We start from the raw sequence: 19,498 nt of genomic DNA on the forward strand, positions 1-19,498 counted from the left end.
CCTTTCAGTTGCCCTTGTTGAACTTCATGAGGTTGGTATTTATGTATGTGTACACAGGAAGGCTTAAACAAACTGGTTTTAATGTGCTGACCACCTAAATGACAATATCCTTGCTTATATGAGTTTCTCTTTTATAAGCCTCTTCTACATTCTTCTATTGGGCTTTTTCCCCACCATGTTTATGACTTGTGTGAAGTTAAACACATGCATATTTGGCTGGTTCAGTCTGTATTGCAGTTTCATCTAGCAGTGAGGCCCTGTTTTTTGGAGAAGGGAGAAGGGTGATTCCTGCAAGCAAGCTACTGAGTTTTTTTATTCTGTTTTTGTCAGTTGTGTTCTTAAAGAGTGATTTTTACATATGTTACTATAATTGTGTATCTTCTTTCAGTTTATCAAGAAGTTTTACAATGAAACTTGGGAAAGAAGATATGGCTTCTCAGTGGATGAAAGCACACTGACTCTCCTCTGGTCTATAACTGTTTCTATTTTTGCCATTGGTGGCCTTGTGGGTGCCATTATTGTTACCCCAATTGTGAAGTTCTTCGGACGGTAAGTGTACTGGAAAAATTCTAGTTTCTAAAGCAGTTCCTTACTTGGTCTTTTTAATAAAAAAACTGTGGCTTTTTAACTTCTTTTAAAAAAAACCTTCTTCACCAGAATGCAAATTTAAACATCTTCAAATTATGAAATCTCATTTCTAAGAGTTCCAAGTTTCCAAGCATATAATTAGTACCTTTCTCTCTGGCCTTACTCTGCATTGTTTGAGTTATAAAAGCCGTTTCCTCTGAATGGGCGATGGGCTGAGATGTCAAGGAGATTGAATGATCAAGAATTCAGAAGGAAAAGACCATAAAATAGGAAAGATTGCACTGAGGATTGGCAGATTCTTGTTCCATGAGTCTGCTGAGTATCTTACTGTACACAAATAAAGCTATCAGTGTCTTATTTCTTCTCAACATTTGTTGTCATACAGTAATAAAAACTTGCCTTTTTTTTTCTTCCTTGTGTCAACTAAAATACAGTTTGAAGAACTAAACTAGGGTGAAGTTTATGTTTAGTCTTCCCCAAGCTTGAGGATGCCTTCTCCACTTGATACAATGCAGTATCTGACCAATTGTTGACCATAGGGCACAAGAGTATTTTAGGAATTTTTGTTCTTGTATGTGTTTGCATTTTTACTGCAGGTACAAGTATGTGTGTTTCTGTCAAAGTTTTGTTTTGTACAGTCATGCAAAGATAATTTAAAAAGTAATTTGTAATTCACCTACATTTAGAAGTGCATGGAAAAACAAGCCATTTTTGCATTCACTTCAACTGCTCATTTGGATTTTTCTTAATTGTAAATTCTATATCAATGGATAATTTTTTCTCAGTTAAGTCACTGGAGAAGGTCATAATGGAGGCTTAAATATAAGCATCAACCTGCACGGTTTTTACCTTTCTGTTCTATATTTTTGCCATTTCCATCACCTTAGATTGTACTGTCATTCACCCAACTTCTCTACATCCCATCTTTCACCTCGAAGAGTATGTTTTCGGGTTCTTCCATTTCATGCTTACAGTCAGCATTCTCTGCAAATCTATTAGCCATTCTTTGTTTAGTTATTCTGTCCCTTCAACATGTGATTTTCAATGTTTTTCAAATTTTTTGTTAAAAGATTTTTCGTAGTCACATTATTATTATTATTATTTTTTTTTTAGGTTTGCAGTTTCTTTCACCAAATAATCAATTTGGCTTTTAAACACTTCTTAGATGTAATTAACTATGCCTGACTGAGACTGTCATTCTCAGAATTGTCATTGAGTCATCTTTATTAAGAAGGGAAGCAAAGAGTTGGTTCATAGATGGCTCGAATTTTTGGTGAAGAGAACAGCTTTGGTGCAGTTTTGTTAAAGTGGTGGCTGATCTCAGTCATCTGAATACCATTTTTATGAGAGCAGATCATATTTTCAGGGCAGAGCTTTAAATCTTGCAGACTCTTCTCCTGTTTATTATGTTTATTCCTATTAAACAGTGAAAACAGCTCTCTTATGGTATTCAAGTAGGTGATTAGAGATGGGAATGGATTGCATCTCTCAGGGACACTGGATAAAGGCTGCTCATCAAGGTGTGGTTCTTGAGTGTGCTGTTCACATTGCAGTGTGTTTGCCTGGTCTGGGAAACCAGACTGATGTGTCAGTGCTGTAATTGAGGAGCACATTATGAAGTGTTGATAGAACAATAAAATACTTGGCTGTTAAATTGTTCAAGTGTAGGCTGGAGGGTTGTATGTATGATGAAGCTGAGCTCCATTTGCGCTGACATGGAATAATGAGCTAAGGGGGATCAAAAGCATTAGTCAGAAATAATGTATGACTTTAAAAGGAGCACTCTTGAATCATATTGCTGTAAGGTTAATAACATAATTTCCAAATTACCAGATTCCTAGGCCCTACTTACTTCCAGAGAGATGTAATTTTTTTCAGAGAGTCTTCATCCGCATAAGCAGAAGTCCCATGTGCAGATGTGGCTTTGACACTTAGTAATTTAAATTATCTTTTCCTACTGAAGAGCAGCTGTCGTGGCATATCCTGAACACCCAGAGTGGTCTGCTCAGTGGATTGCTGAGGCCACTGCTCAGAAGGCATTTGCAGGAGAGGGACTAGGCCTTCCCTCAAGCACAGTGAACTATTTTGAGTGTGAAGCTATTAAGAGAATTTGTCTGGATTTTCTTAATAATGCTTTGCTTCTTTTATTCTGAAGTCATCTGCTGTAGTTGAAATGGTGATCCAGTAGTCAGCCTGTTACTGGCTTCAACAGGTTGTTATTTAAACACCCAGTTTCCTTATTATACTTTCTGTGTAAAGGTCCTATTTGCTCCCATGTGGAACTTCTTTCTTATTACTGAATTTTGAGGCAATTGTACATTCTAATTAAAGTTACTGCAGCTGTGGAGGGCACGTAGTCTCTAGGATTCTGTTCTGGCCTCTGCAATAATCCAATATCATGAGAGCAGGTGGCAACCTTGAAACGACAAGAGATCAATGATATGTGATTTTGGAAAAGCCAGGGAAAATTCTGAGGAAGAGATTCTCAAGAATTTGAAATATCCAAAACACCTGAAAAAGAAGGCAGAAAAACTTCTAAAGGCTTAGCTCTATTTGTGTCTAGCTGAAGGGTGAACTCTGTCTCAGCTGGAAACAGTATAGAAACTGATTTCTACAGAGTAAAAAGCTCTTCTCTCAAAGACTGTTTCAGCTTGAGTACAGGATTGAAAGTTACATTTCTGCAATGATACAAATAGCCAGGATAAGCAGTTTTGGTACTAAGTTGCAAAACTTACTGTTTAGGATCCTTGGGACAGATACTATGTGTTCAATCAGAAGTTTCTGAAAGCATCTTCCTTTTGGAATATAGAAGTGCTTCATTTCTTTTGGCTGAAGAAAATTCTGAATTATTTAACTGGAAGGAACAAAAATCTTCATATCTAAATGAATGCCAGTCTAGTATTTTTAATGAAATAGCTGCAGCAGAACCATATGGGTCTTTGGACTGGATCTTGAGCCCAGGTTCCCTTTTCCACCTCTGGGACTGTTTTGTACATCATAGAATCATAAAATCATTAAGGTTGGAAAGACCTTCAAGATCATTAAATCCAACCATCAGTCCCACACCCCTGTGACCACTAAACCATCTCCTGAAGCACCATGTTTACCCATTTTTTTAATACCTCCATGGATGGTGCCTCCACCACCTCCCTGGGCTGCCTGTTCCAATGCCTCACCACTCTTTCTGTGAAGAAATCTTTCCTAATATCCAATCTGAACCTTCCCTGGAACAACTTGACCCCATTTCCTCTTGTCCTGTTGCTCATCACTAGGGAGAAGAGGCCAACACCCACCCCACTACAACCTTGCAGAGAGTTGTAGAGAGCAATGAGGTCTCCCCTCAGCCTTCTCTTCTCCAGATTGAACAGCCCCAGATCCCTCAGCCTCTCCTCATAAGACCTGTTCTCCAGACCCCTAAACAACCTAGCTGCCCTTCTCTGCACCCTCTCCAGCACCTCAATGTCATTTCTATGCTGTGATGCCCAGAACTGCACACAGTGCTCAAGGTGTGGCCACACCAAGGTCAAGTAGAGGGGTAAGGTCACCTCCCTGGTCCTGCTAAGTTGAGTCCACTGTCTATGCCTCTGTTTGCCCAGTTACAAAAACAGAGATACTGATGTGCTCTAGAAGCTTCAAGACTAAAAAATTAAATGTGCTATGTGAGAACTAGTTATGATATATATACTTCAGTAGGTGTCATGTACCATTTGGACAGTTGCTTGATCAGTTTGTGATTTGGGATGTGAAAGGAGTGATCGGCTGACCTACACATCATGGTGTGTCTATTCCTACAATGGCTTAATTGTGGTGAGCACAACTATCTGATAAGCTTGGTTGGACTTTTCCTAGAAAAAGTGTCTGCTGTGGTGCTTTATGAAGTGTGATATCTTTGTATCACTTCTATTAAAGCTATACAAGCAGTAGTTTGATGGGGTTTTTTGGTTTCTTTTTTTATGCTTTGTTGCTAAGGTAAGACAGTTTTGCCCTCTGTGACCAGGAAGGTGTGGCTTTTTTAAGTTCATAACAAATGTGCATATAACATGACCTGACTGCAACTAAACTGAGACAGGATGGGGAGTGTGGAGGAATTTGCTGTATCTTTTTCTAGGAGCCCTAAGGAGGTGTTGTTCCCACTGTCTCTGTTTGTGGTGGGTTGGCCGCAGAGGCTTGTCATTCCCCACTTCCCAAGGGAGATGCGAGAACTGGGGAGAAAGATGAGGAACAGGAGAGAGAAAACTCATGGGTCAAACTAAAGAAAGGGAAAACACACATTACTGTCATGGGCAAAACAGACTCAACTTGGGGAATCTAATTTATTGCCAGTTAGCATAAATATTTAAAAGCCTTTCAAGTATTGGGAAACAAGGCAAACATTAGGGCACCTTTCCTCCCACTTTCCCAGACTAAACATCAATCCAGGTTCCTCTCCTCCCCTTGGTTCTACAGCAGGTCACACTCAGTCCCTTCAGTGAGAGAATGGGTAGTGCAGGCGGTTGAGGTTAGCCTGTAGCAACTTCTCACTGTCACTCCTTGCTTCTAACTCTTCTCCTGTGCTCCATCTTGGGTCCTCCATGGGCCGTAGTCCCTCTGGGGATGTACCTGCTCAGTCCTGGAACACCTTCTACTTCACTGATCCCATTAGTCCCTCATTCCACCTCCTCACAGAAGCCACTCCTGTAGCCCTTTCACTTCCAAATCCATGATACAGACACTCAGCATGGTGTTTTCACTACCAAAAATGTACATGCTTTGTATAGTAACACTCTAAACAGTATGTTGCTTTCTTCTTTTCATATTTTATTTTTTTTTAATTCTCACAAAGGCAAAATTGTTTGTTTTTATATTGGTTATTTAGGCTATACTTGTCTGTTCTTTACTACATAGCATAAAGGATTGATGGCCAAGTTTTTCTAAATATATATATATTGTAGGGTTTATTTAAATTAAAGAGGAAGAAACTGGTATCTTCTGATTAACATATAGCATTGTATGCTTATACTTCACCTGAATGAATGTATTATTTCTATTTTTGGCATTATTATTTATATCACTTCAGCCCTCTCAAATACTATCCATGTGAAAAATCTGTTTCAAAGGGTAAAATCATCACTCTTGACAGCTATGTTCTATAAACATATACTTTAAATGAGCTGTATCTCATTTTCTGATATTCAAACCATGATATTCATTCAGTGTTAAAAAATCACTAGAAAGCAGGAAAAGTAATTAAAAATACAAGCATTAAAAATCATTCCTATAAAAAATGTATTGATCTGGATGGCTTGCTCAATGGGTGGGAGATTTCTAGTTGGTACCTATGTGTTGAACTTGAGAAGAATGAGGTCTGCTAGGTGAGTTTGTTACCTGCTTTGAAAACAAAAATGATAGACAGTCTTTCTGGTCATTCTTCCTCTTCTGCAAGGAAATTACAATACACAGAGGTTGTAAATGTATTAAAAATACTTGAAACATTAATCTGACTTCAGATTTTAATAGAAGTTGTATATTCTCAGCCTGTCATTTACTGTCAAAGTGAGTAGATTCCTCATAGTTTACATCATCAATGATGTTTATCTCGAGGTAAATTTGTTTTCAAATCAGTTATTTCCTTCAGATGTTGTGAGTGAGACTGGAAGCTTCAGTAGTTCCTTGTAACTCTAGAGCCAAAACAAGACTGTGCTTAACTGTGTTACTGCAAAACCTGGTAAAGATAGAGCTCCGTTGCTTTTCCTGTGAATAAACTTGGTATAGCTGAGGTGACTCACAGGTGGAAAACACAGGGTACAACCATTCTCTTACCACATAATTGTGAAAATTATGGTGTTTTGTCTTGCATTCAATCAGAAATAGTGCAAAGCAGCTACTTCATTGTGTTATGTTGTAGAGAGACCACCAAGTCTCCAGCAGATATCCCCAGGACTCTGCCTGGGAACAGTAAGGAACTCTTCAGTCACTTGCAAGGCTGAACCTGGTGATGATGGCTTCTCCAGCCATGCAACTGCAGGCTGTAATCTAGCAAAAAACCACTTAAACCCATATTTGTGGAGAGATGTACATAAGGTAGCAGTGATTCTCTGAGTTTGGGTTTTCTGCTTCATCTTTCAGCAGAGAATCATTGCAGCAGAGCTATTGATCTTACATCTTTAACCATTCTTCTTCCATGTGTTCAGGAAATGAGACCTTGGATGTCAGTGTTTGAAACTGATTATCAAAGGCCCGTGAAATCCTACATATCATTCCTTTTGAAAGTATTTCTTTTTGCAGAAATTATGAGACTCAGGAGTCACTTTTGTGAGTCTCAAATTTGAGCAGAAAGTTCTGAAAGGTGAAAACTCTAAGAAATGCAGCTGTTGGCATAGTGCAATGAGAAATGGAGATGTTCTGACATTTTTAAAATACATTTTGGTGATTTTGTTTCTATTTTTTAGCAAAGTAATAATTTTCCATAAAATATTATTTTCTTTGAAACAAATGGCTTTTTTAATGTCATTTGACTGCTACAGAATTAAATAATTTTAAAACAAAAAAACCAAGATGTGCATTGATATTTTTGCTAATTTCAACAATTTTTGGAAAAGGGTTGATTTTTATCACTCGTGTGAGCCCAAGAGTTTTTCCTAATTCTACAAGTAGTAAGTAATTTTTAATGACACTTCAGGGTTGGGAAGTTCTCAAAATGGCAAAACCTGTATGTAGCAGAAAAATGTCTGTTGTAATGTCAGCTCATTGCTATTTCTGGTTCCTACATACATACATTTACCCAGAGTATGCTTGTTTAAACTCACATACAGAGTCTTAGCCATGGCACTTGGATTCCTGGGATGTGTAGGATGGCTGATTGCTGTGCATTTGAAGTACAGCTCTTGAGATAACTATGATATGTTTTATTTTAAAGCTGTGGGATGAGTTTGAAATTCTATTCATTTGGGTATAGTACTGTATTTTGGAACTCTGTGTAACACCTAAGAGGCTGTGTGTGCTAGGCACTTCTTGTTCTTATTTTTGGTATTTAAGAGTAATAGCCTAGTGTGCTTTGTATATGACTAGATTTAACTGTTGTGATGCTTGTATCTGCATAAAATATCTTTTCCTTTTAGGAAATGTACATTGCTGCTCAACAATGTGTTTGCAGTGGCAGCTGCATTGCTGATGTCCCTCTCTTTGTTGGCGGGGTCATTTGAAATGCTGATACTGGGCCGCATTGTAATGGGTGTTGATGCAGGTGAGTTTTTATCATGCTGCATGTAACTGAAATGCTTGTGCCATGCATAATCACTCTGCTCTCCAATCATTCTGCTCTCCCCGTTAGATCTTTCTTTACATTAAAGAGGCATCTGAGGGACTAGCCAAGCCGCTTTCAGTGACACGAAACAGCAGACTATTCTGATGCTTGGAGAAGACACAGGAATTGATGCTCACTGCTGCTGTCTCCCCCAGTAATTCCTCTCCATTAGCTCCTCCAGCTCCTGCAGAGCATATCTGCCTCCATGCCATGAAAATCCATTGGTTGGAAGAATGCAGTCTATTTATTAAAGCCGCTTGCTGCTCTATGTTTCAAAGTTGTTGCATCCCATGGTAATACCAGTAGGGTTAAATGGAAGGTTTGTTACATCATCATTTGCTCCTAGCAATGGCATTAATGTAAATGGCATTAAAAATAAATGATGGAGGCACCGCTGCACCAGAATAGTCTAGTAGCCTGCAGTGAGGTTTTTGGCAAATCCACAGATTGCTAGATGGTGAGAGATATTTACCTAATGTGGAGGCAGACTTGATGAATGAAGATGGTTTTACACTCTCAGTAATTATGTGACTCTAACAATGGAAAGTGCTTTGACTTTTGCATCACCAAGCTCCCTTCTGACAAGCTTTGGTGATGTTTTTAGTAAGCACAAACTATGGCTGTTTGAAAGTGGATGTGACTGTCACTTGCAATGTGAAGTTCAAGGGTAATTTTGGTGCTGACTGCTAATTTCTGTCTCAGATTACCACCAAACTACCGTACTTCTGGAGCTCTGTAAATACTTTAATTGTACTAACCAGGGCCATGCATCTGTGTTTTCTTCTGGTTTTGAGCAGCGTTCTTGCCTTTAATTTATACCTTTTGTTAAGAATTCACCACAGCTGCATTTAGAGGAACATCTGTTAACACTGTTTACAGTAAAAATATTTAATTGGACAGTGTCTGCTCTCTTTGTCTAACCCACTGTGTGGGGTTTTTTTTCCTTACCTGCACCAGTGCTAATGTGATTTTTCTTGCTTTGGGATGTGCAAATTTGAAATGCAAAATCTGTTCTCCCTGTGATTCTCATCTCTGAGCAAACTTTGGTGCTTCTCATCAAATAGCAGCCTACACACATCACTGTAGGTCTTTAACTGATAATCAATCCCAGGGTTCTGAAATGGTGCAAGAGTAATTAGACATGCAGAGAAGATAATTTATATTATTTGTGGTTAGATATAATTCTGTTCTTTGCCTGTTTTTATGTCAGTCTTGTGAGCATATTAGCACTCAAACTCCTTTCAAATAGAGTTTGTTTCATACCTGGCATAATGAAAAGCGATTTGACTTAATATGGTTTTTTTCTTCATTCACAGGCATTTCTCTGAGTGCCCTTCCCATGTATTTGAGTGAAATATCTCCTAAGGAAATCCGTGGTTCATTGGGTCAGGTCACAGCAATTTGCATCTGTATTGGTGTTTTCACTGGTCAAGTTTTGGGGCTGCCAGAAGTATTTGGGCAAGTAAGTATTTAACAGGTGTTTTCTGCAAAATAACACAAGCTTGCTTGAAGTGTTATATTTTCATATTTTGACTGAGTTCCTTTTAAAAGTGGAAAATAGTAATACTTCTTGTTGCTGTTTTGAAGCACTTTGAAAAATGGTTTCTTCCATGTCTTTTAAAAGCATGTACACGTGACTGGGTTTGGTAGATGTGGCAAGCAGTTTCAATAGCTTGAGAAGCTTTTGTGTGCATAGGCAGGTTTTTGCAGCCCACTCCCCTTTCTTGATGTAAATCTGCTTTTGCTGGTTTCCAGTTTCTTTGAGTACCATGGAAGTGTTTAAGAATTTTTGTGGTTTTCATTTACAATTTTGCAATGAGATGGAACTGAAAAAGGCTTGGTTAGAGTTTGTATGAGGACTTGGATAGAAAGACTCTTGCTTAATGACTATACTGTTCCTTGTAATGCACTCCTGATTTTAGACGAGGAGGTGGAAGAGTAAATATATACCTTCATCTGTTCTGATATAAGAGGTTATCTTGCTGTTGTAGGCTGAGTTTAACTTGGTGGCCACTGGATGTCATCATTACTCTGAAGTCAAGGTTTATTCAGGCTGGCTCTTGGAAATACTTTTTATCCAGAGAGAGATCTTCCAAACAGTGTGGAGGAAATGCCTGCAGTAATCCTCTAGCAGGGAAACGAACTAAGAATCACTTATGACAGCCAGCAAAAGTAGTAAACCATTGAAAAGTGAGGAGAGCTTGTCCTCCCTTGTCCATCCAAATTCACCTCCTTTGTACTTAATGCTTAATACTTAAACCATCCTCCTTGACAATTTTATTTTTGCCTGACCATCTCTCCTATTCTCACCCATTATCCTTCAGCTAGCTTATTTGGTTCAGTACTCCTGAGGGCAAGTGTTTGGATTCAATTTAACCTTTACTGAAGAACAGATTGATTACCCCTCACCAAAGCAACAGGTTTTAGGAAAAAGCTTAGAATGGCCTTCACTGACCATCATTGTGTGGCTTCTACAGAGGTCCCTTTTCTTGCTTTAAAAGCTGCTCTGTATATTAAGTGTAAAGAGGCTGATTTGACTGTTTAGAATATCTGTCAGCTCTCACATAGTAGGTTTGTTGTTTTTTTTTCTTTTTGAAACATCTATATACTTCAAAAGGTGAGGTGTCATGCAAATTATTATTTCTCTGATAGTTCTTTGGGATATTTTGAATAGGAAATACTTATTCCTTGGTTTCATCTCACCCTTGCTGTTTTTATTTCTCTTTTCTCCTTCCCCCCCTTCCACTCCCATATAGTGAAGGTTGCAATTCTGCTGCTACAACCTGCTTTATTATGCAGTTAATTAATATTACACCATTAAAGATAGCCATTAATTTATGTAAGAAGAAATACACTTTATCTGTAGAATCAGTTCTTTTCAAGTTGGGTAACATCAGCAAGCAAAAGGAGCAAAATTTTGGCTGGTGTGAATAAGCATATTTCCAGTAAAATTATTGGAGATTAATTGAATTTTCCAGTTGAGTATGTGGGTGTATTTTCCTTTTAATACATTAATAAAATTTAGCACTGAGGGTAAACCTTGCGGTGTTTGAAATATGATTTCTTAGTGTAGTCTTATCCTTCTTTGAAAGCTTTATCAAAATTTCCATTGGTTTCAGTCAAGTCAGGGTTTGCTTCCCTAGCTTCATGTGGTTCCCACTGAAGCTAGTGGGAGTTTTGCACCAGGAACAGTAGTCACAGAGGACATTCCTTCAGAGGGTACATGTGATGAGTTCACTTCTGTTCAAGCTGGGAGGCAGCAAATATGTTGTTCTCCTTCTGAATTATTTAGTTCTTGCAACACTGTCCCCTCTCCTCTCCCCGTCAAATGTCTTACTCAAATTCTGCCACTTTGTTCACATTCAAGTTAGGTCCAAGGCTTTTGCAAGCTGTTTTCTGGTTGTAGGCTTCTCTCTGCTCGATGTCGTAACTTCTGTTCACTAGTGATGTAAAAGCTTCTTAACAAATCATTCCCATATTACTTAATTTTTTTCTCCCTTTTCTTCTGTAGGAAAAATCTTAGCAAGGCCAGTGTCCCAGATCCACAGTCACCATATTTTCATAGAATCACAGAATGGTTTGTGTTGGCAGGGACCTTAAAGGTCATCTAGTTCCAACCCCTCTGCATGGGCAGGGACACCTCCCACTAGACCAGGTTGCTCAGGGCCCCATCCAACCTGGCCTTGAACCCTTCCAGGGAGGGGGCATCCACAAGTTCCCTGGACAACCTGTTCCAGTGTCTCATCACCCTCACACTAAAGTGTTTCTTCCTAATGTCTAACCTAAATCTACCCTCTTCCATCTTAAAACCATTACCCCATGTCTTTTCACTAAATACTCTTGTAAAAAGTCCCTCCTCAGCTTTCCTGAAGGCCCCTCCAGACACTGGGAGGCTGCTATGAGCTCTCCCTGGAGTCTTGTCTTCTCCAGGCCAAACAACCCCAACTCTCTCAGCCTGCCTTCATAGCAGAGGTGCTCCAGCCCTCAAATAATCTTCGTGGCCCTCCTCTGTGCCTGCTCTAAGAGCTCCATGTCTTTCTTGCTTCGGGGGCTCCAGAACTGGACACAATAATTCAGGTGGGGTCTTGTGAGAGTGCAGTAGAGAGGGAGACAGCTATACATTCATGGTGTCTTACTGGTTTTGGCTGTAACTCTAAAGTAAACTCTTGCTTTCATCAGAAGTCTGAGCTCATTTATGTTATACTTAACCGTTCTGTACTGTGCCAATCTGTAGTATAATTCTACCTTTGTCAAATTCATAAATTGTTTGAAGCAAATGGACAGGTAAATTGTGATAAGTAGGAGCTTGTTGCCAGGGATCACTGTTCTGTGCAACTGCTTGCAGTACCATGTGGAAAAGTACCTTTTTAAACTCTGCCTAGCAGTATCCAGCTTTTTAATTATCATGATGTAAAACCTCACTGGAGTGTTGGGTTTTTTTTGTCTCTCTGTTTGGTTGCTGTAATGTTAGCCAATAGAATGGCTGTAAATAATACTAGTTATAAATACTTGTCTTCCATAATGGTTTTATAACAGTTTTATTCTGAGCTCTTTCATTCATCTATTACTTGTAACTTGAGCAAATACCTAAGAGATTACTAACCATAGCATCTAATCAGTGAAGGTTTTGAAGAAAGGAAAAAGACTGAGTTGGGCATCTTGCTGGAAGAGGCTGTTTGGAGCAGGAGTGGACATAGGGAGGGCTGCAGGCATGGCCAAGGTCCTGTCTTGTAGGAGGAGATGATGGCAATGTTGTTTCTGTGGCCAAGTAAGTAGAGGGAAGAAAGAGGAGCTGAATGCACGATTTTAACACAAGAAAGAAAAACTGCAGAAGGAATGGAGTGGCTTAATCTCAACCACAATATTCTGACAAGAATAACTTTTAATAAATGTTCTATGAGTAATTACATGCTGAAATTCAACAGTGATGTTTGGAACAGACTCCCGGCTAAAGTAGCTTGAGCAGAAAATTTAACTTTTAAATTGGAACTTGATGCATTTCTCTGGATTACACTAAGTTGTTGTCTTCAGTGTTTCTGTAGAAGTCTCTCCACAGAAAAGTGTTGATTTACGTAGGCTGTGGGGCATAACCTTACAGACCTTTAACAACCTCCTTGATAACTTCCTCTGTTATCAAATGCAACAGCTTTCCTTTAAACATGAAAGTGTGATAAAAATACTTCAGAAGCACTGAATATTTCTTGAGGCAATTCAGAAAGTCCTTACTGCTTTTTTTGTCAAGTAGGTTAAGCAGCCCCAAAGTGATTTTTTAGCAATCTTTTACTTACGAGCACCATCCCAGCTGAAGCAGGAGGCATGTGGGCAGCTCCAGTTCAGTGCTGGGGGCAGTGACCAGCTTTTGCTGTGTCACTGTCCAAATGCTGGTTGGCTGCTTCCTGTTCCTTCAGCCTTCCCAAGCTTTCTGTGGAAGTGCTGAGGGTTGACGGTCTTCTCATTTCCTTCTAACTACCTTTTCATGCCAGTTCTGTTAACTTACTATTCTTTTGGTCAACGCTTATTTATCCCTTAATATTTTATCCTTCATTTTTTTCCCCCACCTGTTCCAATGTGCTTCCTTTCTCCTTCCCTTGTCACTTGTGATTTTTGTGTTTCAGGTGAGACTTCATCTTCTCTAGTAAAACAAGCTCTTTAATCTCTTTCTCATCCTAGGTGCCTTTCTCTGTAAAAATTCTGGTTTAAAATTTGAACCCACCAGTAGGAGATTATACTGGTAACCCAGATTAAACTATACTTTAAAAAATACACTTATATTAAACACTTCCTTACTTCTCAGTTCTCTCGGAAATGTTTTGACTGAAATATGACAGAAATGCATTCACTTTTTTTTTTCTGTCATGCCATACAAACTTGCCAAATACTATTACATCCAATTTTAAAATTATAGTATAAAAGAAGAGATTAAAAAAAGAAAAAAAAAGTTAATTATTCTAAAACCTGAACACAGGCATTCTTTTCAATTCTGAATGCATGGGCTTTTATTGTATTTGTCTCCAAAAGTGCTAATTTTAGAGTATAGAGTCAGAAGAAGGTGTTCCTTTAGCATGCAGTGCTTACCAAGAGTGATTATCTGAGACAGAAATGCTGCAGTGGTGACAATGGTCCTCTGCTGCTCTGGTTTGATATTCTTCTTTCCTCTGTCTTATTTCCCTCCCATCAGCCAAATCCCAGCAATGCTTTTTATTCAAGACTGAGATTCTTGTAGGTCATAATCTACTATGTCTCTGTTGAGGTCTGGGAAACTACATGGTGGCAAAGCTGGCTGGGGATCAGACTACAGAACGTGATTTTACATGCTGGTGACCAGCTTCTCTCCACCACCCTGCCTGCTGCCGCTTGTGTGCTCCTTTTTCATGTGCTCCTTTTTCATGTGCTACCATCTTGTTTTAGTCTTCTGTGAGCCTGCGCCATTAATTCTTCAGGAAGCCATGGCAGCTGTAGATAGCAACATGGTGCTGGCCCACAGGAGTGCAATCATGTTATCTGCCATAATGTGGGCTCTGAATTATTGCTACGAGATTATTTAGTTTGGTGCATTTTTGGTTGTACAGCATGTGCAGCTTTCCATGTGTCTGACTGAAGGAGAAAACATAATTAAGATAAGGAGAAAGTGTTTCAGACCTGTCACTCTTTCAAACACTTCCTTTCAGGTATTTCCATTCTCTCTGTTTCTATGATCCTGCAGTAAAATCACCCAACCCATTTTTCTGACAGATCACTCCTTCCAAAACTAGGGCCAGTGAATTGTCAACCTCAGGTTTGAAAGTTTAAATTTCCACTTATGGTCTCAGGGAAATATTGTCTGGCCTCATTCTGGCATATTCCATATAACCTCAGGTGTCTAAAACTAGCTCATCTAGTTCTGCCTGCGTGTAAGCCTATAGCCCATGTTTCCTTAGGATGGTAACACCTTTCAAATGTTGTAGACCACCAAGCTGTCTCTTCTATTGCTTCAGCTTATGCAATGAAAGTGGGCTTTAATCTTTCCATAAATGATAGAGGATTTAGTTTTTTAATAGATTTGCTTTTCTTATGGTATTAATAATTATTTTAATACATTCCACCTCAGGATCTCTTTCATCCGTGTAGAGATGTGAGAAAGGGGAAAAAAAATATTTCACAATGTGTATCTGTATTCAAGACAGTTAAAACTAGAATTGTTGCCATCTTTTCCTCATCCTCTGCTTAGAGCATGGTTTCCCATGGTGTGTAAGGCTTTGCTGAGCTGTATTTGTGTCCCCGGAGTTAGCCCCAGTGGCTGGCTGGCTCCGGCTGCTGCTCTGACCAGAGCAGCTGTTTGCCATAGGTAAGCCAATGGAAAAATAGGTGTTGTTTACTTTGGGAACCCTATCTTATACACTTCAAGAGTTTCTAGGTCATGCACCCACAAGCTTGTCTAACTATAGCACAGTGTTTCATAGTGGATACTGTGTCATCCTAGAAACCTTGCTCTGCTTGCATCCTAAGACTGATTAGGGCAACACTTTCTGAATTATCCCTATTACTGCCACAGGTGTTTCCAGAAAAAGAAAAGAACAGCACATCAAACACAAAAACTGTAAAATTCCTGATGAGTCCATCTCTTTAGTGTTGTGGGTAGTTTTGGTTATCCTGCTTTAAAAAGAGTGTAATCAAACAATGTAAGGTCCTGGAGGGAGCAGCAGTGATCAGAGATGGGAAGTGGCTTCTTGAGGAGAAAAGGCTGGCGTAAGGCTTGGCAGCTCTTATGGGTGACCCCATGCTGAGTAAAAACTTAAAGCAATGCAAAACAAAGTACACCAGAGAAGACTCAGAACTTGTCTTTAAGTGACATGATGTGTCTAGATTTTCCTCAGTCTTTGTATAAATACACTTGGAATTTTCCATGTTGCAAAACTGATATAGAAATGATCATGATTACAAATTTTATTAATTGGATGTTGTCGTTGTCATTGAAACAATATGATTTTTTTGAGGAAATTGAACAGTTTTCATGCATATCTGGATAGACATTACCCATTTTTAAAAAAGGAGTTAGCTGCAAGTAAGTCTGTGACGCATTGTGATACTGTTCTCCTCCCACAGCTGCTTATTTTAGTAATGAAATTGTGTTGTTGATATAAATATAATTTCCTACAGCAAAATGAGCTAAATCTGGGAGAGGACTAGTAAGCTTCATAGGAACTGTACTACATGCCTAATAAGAAAAGATCACTCTGAGCACCTCCAGCCTGCAAGTGGACAACAATGCCAAAAAGTTCTGTTGGAGATGCTCTTGAAATGAATCTTACACATTAGCATGATAACAAAAAGTATGAATCAACCAATTCCCTCATATTTTTATGTGAGCTCTTTTGTTCTATACATTTATTTTCTCCTAGAGCCATGATAGTGACTAGAGTTAAAGATACTTATCTTTCAAGATGTGAGTGAGAATTTATTTCAGAATATAGAATGGAGAGCTACTGGGGCAAGAAGAGGCAAGAGAGAACTTACACAGGAGAACTCTTGCAACTGTGAAGTATCTTGGAATTGCAAGTAGCTTATGTCTCATGGCTGCATATACTTTACAGAATATACAGAAATTACAGAAAAGGTGTTTGTAGCTTCTGTTAGAGTAGGACAAAAGCATCCACTAGTTTAGCTATTTCTAGATTGACTCTAATCCCCCAAGTATCCTATTTGCAATGATTTCAAACATCTGGCTGTGCAGAATAGAAAAATGTAACATCTTCATTCTGCCTAGTTATATTCTAGAAATATAACAAAGTGAGGCAGAGACTAGCTGGAGGCCAGTAACTGGTGGTGTACCTGATGGGTCAATACCAGGTCCAATCCTGTTCAGTACCTTCATTAATGACCCAGATGATGGTGCATAGTGCACCCTTAGGACACCAAACTAACAGATGTAGCTGATGCACCAGAATATCATGCTGCCATCCAGAAGGACCTCAACAGACTGGAAAAATGAACTGACAAGAACTTCATGGAGTTCAACAAGGATAAGTGAAAAGTCCTTCACCTGGGGAGGAACAACCCCAAGGCACTGATATGTACAGGGGACCACCAATCTGGAAAGCAGTTTGACAGAAAAGGACCTGAGGTTTTGGCAGACACTAAGTTGAATGTCAGCCAGATAGGTGCCCTTGTGACAAAGCAGGTGAATGGGTTCTGGGCTACATTAGGAGGACTACTGACAGCAAGGGGGTGATCCTTCCCCTCTACTCAGCACTTGTGAGTCCCCACCTGGGGTGCTGTGTCCAGTTTTGCACTTCAAGTACAAGATAGACATAGACTGGAGGGAGTCCAGAGAGGCACCACTAAGGTTATGAAAGGACTGGAGTACCGAGGAAAGGCTGAAGGAGTTGAGACTGTTTAGCCTGGAGAAAGCTCAGCTCAGGGGGAATCTTATTCATGTCTATAAATACCTGAGGGAAGCATGTAAAGAAGACAGCAATACTCCTTCCAGTGGTGCCCAGTAACAGAACAAGAGGCAGTGGGCACAAACTGAGACACAGTATATAAATTGCTAGTTCTTAGTAAGATCTTAGGAGAAAAAAAATAGTGTAGGACATAGCAAGAATAAACTAGGAATATGACTCCTCATTTCTGGTCCCCAGTTATTTCATTCATTTATTTATTTATTTTAATCAGAAGTTGCTGAAGTTTGGAGCAAGTGTTTGAGAAGGTAGTTTCAAGTACTCCTGTAAATGCTCTGCTATTGAGACAGACTTGTAAAAATTGAATTCAAGTTACTCTGGTTCCTGCCAGTCCTCTGGACTACTGAGTTTGTATAGTGTTTCATAAAAGCAGAAAAGCTAGAGCCTTCCCAGAAGAGTGTTTTAAAACTTCTTCTTCTGATACAGAAGACATATTGGTGCTTGTAAACGCCTGCTCAAATCCATACGGGATAGTATCTGCTAAGAATAGTGAAAATAACTCAGAAAGACACCCTTACAAAGAAAGGAACTTCTAAATATAGTCTTAAAAAATAATAAAAACAAACTACAAAAACAAACGGGAAAAAAAAAGGAAAAACAGAACAAGAAAAAGTTTCAGCACTTACTCAGATAATCACTGATTTCAGCAGGTGTCTGTATGCCTTTCTGAGCTTGGATTCATTATGCATATCTGGATGGAAATCTGCCTGTGCTTCCTGTGAACTGGTACCAGACATGCTAATTAAGAATTGCTTGGGGTAGTGATCTTGAAGATGACAATCCTTTTTAAAGGATTCTCTGGATTCTTTATCCAGTGGTGAGAAATTTCCTTCATCTTTTCACAGTAATACATAAGGCACAGAGTTGCTTATAGCTGAAGCAATTTCCATGTCATTTATCAAGGCACTTGCACTTAATTATAAGTTGTGAGTAGCTGTTCAGGGACTTGGAGGTCACCTTACCCCATGGTTGATGCAGCAAAAGGAACCTGCTTTGCAGCCACCAGGCTAGAGATGCATGGCTTTGGTGGTGCTGACAAGGGTGCAGAAATGCTTTGGGTGGTTGCGTATTTACGGTTCAGTAGTACTCCTGGGAAGAAAAGGTCACACCAGCACTGTTGGTGCAACATGGTGGGTGTAGATGGTAATGGAGACACTCAATGAGGAATTTTGTTTATATCTACTGTGGACCAGCTGAGATTATGTATTTACTGGAGATTATAAATCAACATTTTATTGATTCCCCCAGACATTCACAGAGCTATTTATTAATCCCTTTTCTGTACAGAACTCATTGAGTAATGCATGGAAAGACAGCTGTGAGTCTTTGTATGTGCAAATGAGTTTCAGTCCCTTAAAGCTGTGCTGTGAGACTTCAATTCCTGAGGTTTTAGGAGCAACACATGGCTGATTTGCCATATGTAATATTCAAATGTTGCAGTTTTGCACTTGGGAAGAAGAACATCCTGCAGGAGAGGATTTGTCAGACTGTGGAAGTGGGAGTGTTATAGAAGAAAGAGAACTCTGTGTGTGTGTGTGTATATATATGTATATTTTAGACTTACTGCTGAACAACAGACTTAATGACAGAGCATCTAACATTTGGATGAAAGTTTATTATGCTACTTTATCATAGACAGATCCTGGCTATATCTGGATAAGATAAGATTTCCATGTAGTGGGACTCTGTTTAGTTAGGTCAGTTGGAAAAGCAGTCAACAAGCTTTCATGAGATGTCCTTCATCAGGTTTGAAATAAAGGCTTCAAAATACCATGGAAGTTGAGAGCAGTTGCTTGTAATTTGCCAGACTGCTTTCTCTTGATCCACTGAAACATAGTTAACACCTGTAAGTAAGCTCAGAGAAAATTTTTATATTGTCTGTGTATATAAGGTTTGTCTTTTTGCTTCTTTGTCAAACTTAAAAGGTGAACTTTTTCACTTGTAGTTGACCAAATACCAGGCAGGGTCTGTCTATGAGCCTCATCTTATCCTGTGTTAATTGAACTCTGTCTCGGAAGTTTTATGAGCATGTAAATCTTTTAGATGAAGATTTGCCTGTCTCCACTGAGTATCTGATAATATTTGCAAATCTTTAATTAAGCAATAAATCTAAATTTATTTGATCTGTGATTTCCTTCCCAGTGTGCTTCACATGCTGTGGAGATTAAAATCTTTAAACCTTTTTAGAGGT

The 19,498-nt window shown here is 39.1% G+C and overlaps 1 protein-coding gene across 1 annotated transcript in view; it reads left to right on the plus strand.

Annotated features, from left to right (window-relative positions):
- SLC2A9 (solute carrier family 2 member 9) overlaps nt 1-19,498 on the plus strand; it is a 99,657-nt gene that overhangs the window by 11,841 nt on the left and 68,318 nt on the right. The window contains exons 3-5 of the mRNA XM_051616649.1: nt 389-549; nt 7,686-7,810; nt 9,187-9,332. Coding sequence (XP_051472609.1) covers nt 389-549; nt 7,686-7,810; nt 9,187-9,332 — 432 coding nt within the window. The remainder of the gene's footprint in view (nt 1-388; nt 550-7,685; nt 7,811-9,186; nt 9,333-19,498) is intronic.

This window comes from Apus apus, chromosome 4 (assembly GCF_020740795.1).
Source record: "Apus apus isolate bApuApu2 chromosome 4, bApuApu2.pri.cur, whole genome shotgun sequence".
In the NCBI taxonomy this organism is placed as follows: Eukaryota; Metazoa; Chordata; class Aves; order Apodiformes; family Apodidae; genus Apus; species Apus apus.